At 40.8% G+C, this 7432-nt stretch overlaps 1 protein-coding gene across 1 annotated transcript; it reads right to left on the reverse strand.

Moving 5' to 3' along the window:
* Positions 1–1754: 1754 nt before the first annotated feature.
* On the reverse strand, positions 1755–2519 carry LOC123100402 (uncharacterized). Its single transcript, XM_044522343.1, has one exon. The coding sequence runs from the start codon at positions 2380–2382 to the stop codon at positions 2002–2004; it is 381 nt and encodes a 126-aa protein (XP_044378278.1). The 5' UTR covers positions 2383–2519; the 3' UTR covers positions 1755–2001.
* Positions 2520–7432: the final 4913 nt, after the last annotated feature.

A 7432-nucleotide genomic window follows, 5' to 3' on the forward strand; every position in this document is an offset into this window, starting at 1 on the left:
CCTCCCTTCCCCTACCCCTCTTCACCAGGGGAACTGGTACCGTTGTCGCCTGAAGTCTTGGCGCCTAATAGGTTCATACTTTCCCGAGACTACATTGTATGTTATTTTTGCAATAAATTAATAGAGCCATAAAATAAGAAAACATACGAGAAAATATAGACATAATCTCTTTCTCCAATCCGAAAATCTTAAACACACTTTTCATAGAATTATTTTAAGTTTCATCCGTTTCAGAGAATTATTCTCGTAGTACATTTCTTTATTTTTTTTCATTACAATATGTAACATGTACACATTGGAGTAATGAGACATCACCAATATGTTTAGAGATATATTTTTATTCGAGGCCAAGGAGCACAAGAAGGGGCATAGCCAAATGTTTAGTCGTGGTGTGTGTGTCCTAACACCTTGACATTCCAATTCGTTATCGGAGACTACACAATAGAGGCTACAAACACACATAAGATAGTAGATCATTTTGAGAAATTTCTTAGCAATTGGAGGTCCAAATTCTATCGTACGGAGGCCAGTTAGTATTTATTGATTCGTTGTGACCAACGTACCCATTTTTGATGTGCCATCATTTTAGAGACCCCTAAAGGAGTGAGAATTTTTTTTGGCTTATGTATAACTGGATTTTTCTTGCAAATGATCAACAACGAAGGGCACACATGCCGGTGAAATGGCAAATTTTGAGTCAACCAAGGACTAAGAAGGGATATAAACTCAACACCTAGACCTTAATAATAATTGCCTCCTGAGTAATTGACCTATTGATTTCTTCATAAATGATGGAGTGTGGCAGTCACTTCTAAGAAATAAATACCTTGCACATAAGCATTTACCTTTGGGGAAAATCAAACCTACAAACTATAATTAGGGAGGGTACTTGTGAGTAAAATGAGGTTTTTCTTCGTTTGCTTCGTTTTTGAAATCAAGCATGGAGACTTTGTACGGTTATACGAGGCTAGCCAGTGGTTGGAGGCTACCCCTAATCCACCTCCTATCCACGGTAAGTTATTTTTTCTGAAATAAACATGTTATTGTTGCATTTGATTTGTTTTGATATCCCCTCAACGTTGATATTGGACGCTCTCCTGTTGGTCAAATTTAACTGATTGTCATGAGATAATACTCTGAAGGTAGCAGATGTGGTATATGTGGACACAAGAGCTAGGAAATTTTAAGTGGGATTTACATTTTTCAAATGTCTTATACATTAGTACACTATGTATTCATCCTTGGTAGACACCTCGATCCTTCCCGCACAAAATGGATGTGGCGGCTCTAGCTAAGATCAATATTTTTCCTTTGGTACTTGTGCCATGGTGTGTGATTATGAAAGAATTCTTCTATAAGCATAATTGCTAGGGTTCGCACGGTATATTATAGTTTTTGGAGGGAATTCCAGTTTTTGCCCCTTTGACATTTTTATGCTAATTACACCATTTAGCAAAACAATTGCCATTTTTACCACTTTTAAAGTTCTTTAGGTTACATATAGCTCATTAGCTCCTCTAGTGAGGTTCTCGCCAGACAAGAGTCGTGTATAGTAGAATGCAACACCCCGAAACAAATATATAAGAAGAATGATGTGGAAGGCAATGGATAAGGAGTAGTGTACTGTAACGTTCATGGAATATCCAGAAGTTCTATGTCTTGAATCAAATTAAGATCTCATACAAACCAGATCGATCAGCGGATGAGAGCAAACATATATAGAAACCAACACACCAAATTAATATGATCTCCCCCAGAAAACTACGTAAGTGTAAATGTAAATTAGCAGGCTGTGTTTCTGGCCAGCATGGAAATAGACCGACTAGAGGAATTCAACTAGAAGACCAGATGAATCCACTGCACGCACAAGAGCATGGAACAAACAGTTCACCAGATTAAGTAGCTAGACTCTGATGTACCAAAACGCACACCTACCTAGCGGGTGACATGTGATAACAAGGGTGGGGCGCCAAGCTGTTGGACAAACTTGCAGCGGATGGATCATAGCCGGAGAGACAAGTCCAGCTCGTCGGCGCGCTCCAACGAGCTTCTGGCGCGCTTGCCTCCTGTAGGCCCAAGCATCCCAGGAGGAGCAGCCTTCTCCCTCGCCTTCCAAGCCAAAGACAGGGAATAACTCACGTGCTGCGCGCGCTTGGTGGCGGCGATATCCCGCCGGCGCTTGGCGGCGGCCATCTCCAGCCGGCGCTTGGCGACGCTGCGCTCGGTCTTGTGCGCGTTCTGGTGGCCGCCAAGCGCCTGCGAACTGCGGAACTTGCGGTCGCAGTAGACGCAGAGGAAGAAGCCGCCGGGCGCAGCTGTCACCGCCATTGCCAGGGTGAGCTCAAGGCTAGGCTCCTCCTGCGCACTGCTAGCTTGTTCCATTGATGCAGTATGCTAGCTACTCCTAGCTTGCTAGTCTATGTCTGCTAGTGGCTGTGTGTCGTGTTCGTGTGGTTGGTTGTGCGCCGAGCTAGCTAGGTTGAAGAGGTTAAGTCGCCAAGCAAACTGATTGCTGTGGTTAGCAGACCCATCGCCAATAAATGGACGGCCGGGTGACGAGTGTGGAGTGCATATCCAGTGATACCGGCATTCATATGATACCATGATCCAGGACGATGTGGTCCGTTGGATATGTGCCTGAGGTACAGGATTGAACATCCACACACTCCATTGCAAAATGTACAAAACAGACCTGAAACTTTTTGTAAATTGCCAGTTTGCAGCTTGCATTACACCATGTCAGGTTCACCTCTCGTTGTTCGGCGGGGGCATTTCTGTCTCATTGACACAAGGATGAATTGGAAAGTTACAGATAGCACTGGAAAGACGGCACTGACACACAGACACAGATGAATACAAAACAAAACAACAACTTGTATGCAGCTTTCAGGAGAAATGAGCAACGCAAAAAAGGGATTACGTCTGCTTCATTTGGAAACAATCCACTTCCTTGTTTAATAACAATATAATTAATGTGTGCATGTCTGGATTAACAGTATACACTTTTCCTTGTGGGTATCCAACAGTATACATTTTTTCATGGAGCTGCAAGAAAAGGGAAAAAACTAACAAAACTTTAATAGTTTTTGGGGCGTGCTACGCGTCAGCCGGCGGATCTTTTAAAAGATCCGCCGCCTCGCTAGTCATCAGATCTAGGTTGCTCAGCTTAGGATCCCTTCTTTGCAACAAGAGTTTTGTTTCAGAAACAACAATGACTATTGCAGCAAGAGTTTTGTTTCAGAAACACATCGGTGATTATTGCAACAATAGATCGGTTTGAGCATCTCTGCGTATGATCCTTCTTTGCAACAAGAGTTTTGTTTCAGAAACACCGTTGACTATTGCAACAAGATCTTTGTTTCGGAAACATGACGCGCAAGGCTGGGACGGATCCAGCAGGGAGGGCTCCCCAACACTGACGGTGGCGACGGAGAGGCCGGGCTTTGCGCCACGCACCGCTGGAACGATGACCGGGCCTTGCAGATCTCAGTCACCGGCGGGGCTCGCCCGATCTAGATGCAGGGGAACGGCGGAGCAGACGACTGCTCAACCACGACAAGTGAGGCGGCGAAGGCCGGACTCGCCGGCGAACGACGGCTGCCTGAGCAGGCCGGCGGCGAGCACTGGTGTGTGGCGAGCGTCTCTTGCGGTGCTAATTGGAGACGAAAGGATTGAGAGAGATGACAATAAGGTACCATGCTGTTGCAAAAGACGTGGTGGGCCATAGAGGACGCGTTGCGCACAATCGAGGAGGCGGACGCGGGCGTAATTATCAGCCGGTTGATGAGCAGTGTTTCCCATAGTTTTTTAAGGTGTTCAATAAAATTTAACTTCCATTGATCTCAGAATTTTGTGGGGCCTAGGGTCCTTCGGTTACTTTTTTGAATAACTTAAAATATATATTTAAACAACTTATCACACGGATTTCATACTAAACTCTATGGTAGCAAGCAAATTTACACCATTATTGTGCCATACAGGTCCATTTGGTGAGGAACGTGGAGAGCTGTCTTGATTTTGCAAGTACGCACAGCTTCTGGGTGGCTAGACGCAAAATACACAAGTGGGCATATGTAAATAAACAATTCAGTTGATGATATGCCTTGCATGCAGATCTGACGCACCATGCTACGCGGGAGCATATCATGGGATATTTTCCCGACGAGTGTGTGTTCACTTTGCACTGTTCCCTCGGATGAAGTTAGGGCAAAAGGTCCAGTCAGCCTGTTCAAGTGGAAAGAGTAGCTTTCCAAATTGAAAAGGTGTGCCTTCGTCTTTCATTTTTTTATATTTTTCCTTCTCAGTCTACCTATTGTTATAGCGTCTCTAAGATGAAACAAGTATAGTAGTAATAAAATATGCTTAGAGAAAAGTTACACTAATTCTCCCTCTGTAAAACTAGTATAAGAGTGTTTAGATGACTATTTTAATGATCTAAATGCTCTTATATTAGTTTACGGAGGAAGTACAAATCAAACCATCTCTACATGTTCAAAAATCCATTTTGGTGGCGTCTTTTTAATTATTAGACCACGTGGGTCAATGATTGGTGATTCATCGGAGGCTTCTTCATTTCAAAGGATTTTTTTTAAAAGAAATTTGGGTGGAATCCGATCCTTACAAATTTTTCCTAGTGGGTTGTTTGATTCTTTGATAACAATGCATAGGAATTTTTTCTTAAGATTCATTTGTACTAGATTCCACAAAAAAATAATTCATCCACTCCAATTTCTTGATCAAAATCCTATGTGTTTCACCCGCAAAAAAAATCATACGTGATTAATGTGTACAATCAAACATTCATGAAATCCCATAGTATTGAAGATCGCATTCCATTCCATTCATGTGTTTTCTATTCCCACGTTTTGAAAGTCCTACGAATCAAAGAGGCCCTAAATACATGGCTGGGGTGGTGTCGTAGCCCGGGCATGGACTTGCTCTAGGGGTGTGCGCAACCTCCAGCGGCTCTTGAGGTGTTGGGCCTTGGGAGGACGATGGCTGGGGTGGCGCCGCACGCCGGGCATGTACTTGTTCCAGCAGGTGTGTGCATCCTCCGGCGGTGCTTGGGGAATCAGGTTTTGCTGGACGGCCATGGCCTTCCCTCATCGGCGCGCAAGACCACCGAAAGATCTTAGGGAGGGTTCATCTCTCTAGATCCGGTGGTTGAATTTGGCGATGAGATGCAAATTGTGGACAACAGTTTGACGCGGAGGGATGATTGTACAGTGGCGGCGGTCGCATCACATGTAGCTGTTTGGATCATGGAAAAGTGGTGGTGAAAACACACGAGTGACTTGACTTCGATGGTGATGCTTCTCAAGCACCTGTTATCGACCTTTGAGGTGAAAGTCCAGGTCTGATCTGACTCAGTTATACCTGGCAATGGTGATGTTTATACGTCGTTACCTTTTTGAAGGCATTCCTCGGATATGCTCGGATTGTTTCTTCAAGGTGAAAACCTTGATCTGCCCTTGATTGGTTGGATCAAGTGACGACGGCGATTAAGCGCTTCTCCCTTCCTGAAGGTGTTGCTGTTGAAGAACCTCATCGTTTGTATTGTGTCATGAGAGGTTGATGCGGATATGGTATTCATGGTAGTTTTGTTGATCACGAATTTGATCACTTTGTTTTTTTTTCTCGCATATACATATCTTTGGTCTTATACGACTTTGCTATTTGTTGACATGTTTTTATATGTGTTGATGTTTAATGAGTGCATCCAAACTATGTAGAGGTCGAGTGTATATTCATCGTGTTTGTATTCTCTTGAGGCTTCATTTTGAGCCAATAAAATACATCATTTAAAAAAAAATCACCTGCTGCCTTTTTGGTTTGTCAGAGTGCCCTATGCGTTTTTCATTAAGGGTATTCTGAATCGAACTCAAGTTTTAGACCATCACAGATATCAGAACTGTAAAGTTCGAGGTTATGCATGGTTCATCTTTAAATCTGGCTTACTTATTTACCCCAGGAGCCCAAAGGAAAAAAAACGGATGTGGGATTCCCCATAATCAATATCCCGTCCAGGGCATGCCTATGTCTCACTTGACGCGAGAGAATAGGAAGTCTCGCCTCAAGCTGCTGCTAGACTAGGCCAGCCCAGCGCGAACCAAAGGCCATAAACGCTTATTTTTTTCTTCCCTTTTCTCACATTTTTAATCCATTTTTTGCTTTCTTTTTCACTTTCTCTTGTATTTCAAAATACTCTTAATATATCTATTAAAAATCACTTTATATACAAAAAGTTGAAAAAATGTTAATCATGCATTGGAAAAATGTTAAACGTTTATAGAAAAGTGTTCTTATTGTATACGGAAAATCTACAATCTTTATGTAAAAAGTAGACATGCAAAGTTTTTAAAAAATGTTAATTATGTATTTGGAAAATGTTAAATATTTATGCATAATGCTGTTAATGTATACCAAAAAATGTACAATGTTTATTGACAAAGTAGACATAAAAAAATATGTTTAAAAATATTAATATTGTATTTGAAAGTGTTAAACATGTTTATAATGTATGTTCCCAATGTACATGAAAAATCTACAATGTTTACGGAGAAAGTTAGACACAAAAATATATAAGTTTTCAAAAATGTTAGTCATGTATTTGGAAAATATTAAATGTATATATTAAGAATGTTCCTGATGTATAAAAGTAATATAAAATGTTTATGGTAAAAGTAGACAAAATATAATTTTTTAAAATTTTGTCATATATTGGAATATATTTAACACTTATATAAAAAGTTTACAATGTAATAGAAAATATACAATGGGTATGGAAAAAAATGAGACATAACAAATAAATGTTTTATAAAAATATGATTCATGTATTTGAAAATGTTAAACGTGTATACAAAATAAGTCAGCTGTACATGGAAAATCTTGAATGTTTTGTGTAAAAAGGTTGATATAAAAAGAAAAGAAAAACACTATTGAAAACCGAGAAATAAGAAACAAAGAAAACAATACACAGTAAAACCGTGAAAGAAATGAGAAAGTCCGTGTAAGAAACGAAAAAACCATGAAAGGAGAAAGAAAAACAAAAAACCTGAAGAAACCAAGTAAAGAAACAAAAGAAATTCAACAGGAAAAAATAAGAAGGAACGACAAAGAAAAAAAATGAAGAAAATACAAAACAAACCTGTACATTCAACGGGCACACGAGAGCTATATCTTGTTTGTAGTGAGATGGAACAAGCTCTCGCTTCAGGCGCATCGCCAGCCGGCTGGCCCATTCGCGCTGTTACTCGCTCCTGTGGTTCGATCACTGCATGTACGCTGCTGCCTCGGTTTTCGCTATTTTATTGTTTTTTCGTTTCTTTTGTTTCCTCTGATTCTTTCTGTTTTTCTTTAGTTTTTTTTCAGTTTTCTATTCTCTAGGTTTCTTCATTTATTTATTGGTTTTCACATGGTTTTCATTTTTTCC

The sequence above is a fragment of the Triticum aestivum genome, chromosome 4D (genome assembly GCF_018294505.1).
Source record: "Triticum aestivum cultivar Chinese Spring chromosome 4D, IWGSC CS RefSeq v2.1, whole genome shotgun sequence".
NCBI lineage: Eukaryota > Viridiplantae > Streptophyta > Magnoliopsida > Poales > Poaceae > Triticum > Triticum aestivum.

Bases quoted from the DNA above. Each gene is read 5' to 3' on its own strand.
- LOC123100402 (XM_044522343.1), bottom strand. From the start codon at position 2,382: ATGGAACAAGCTAGCAGTGCGCAGGAGGAGCCTAGCCTTGAGCTCACC.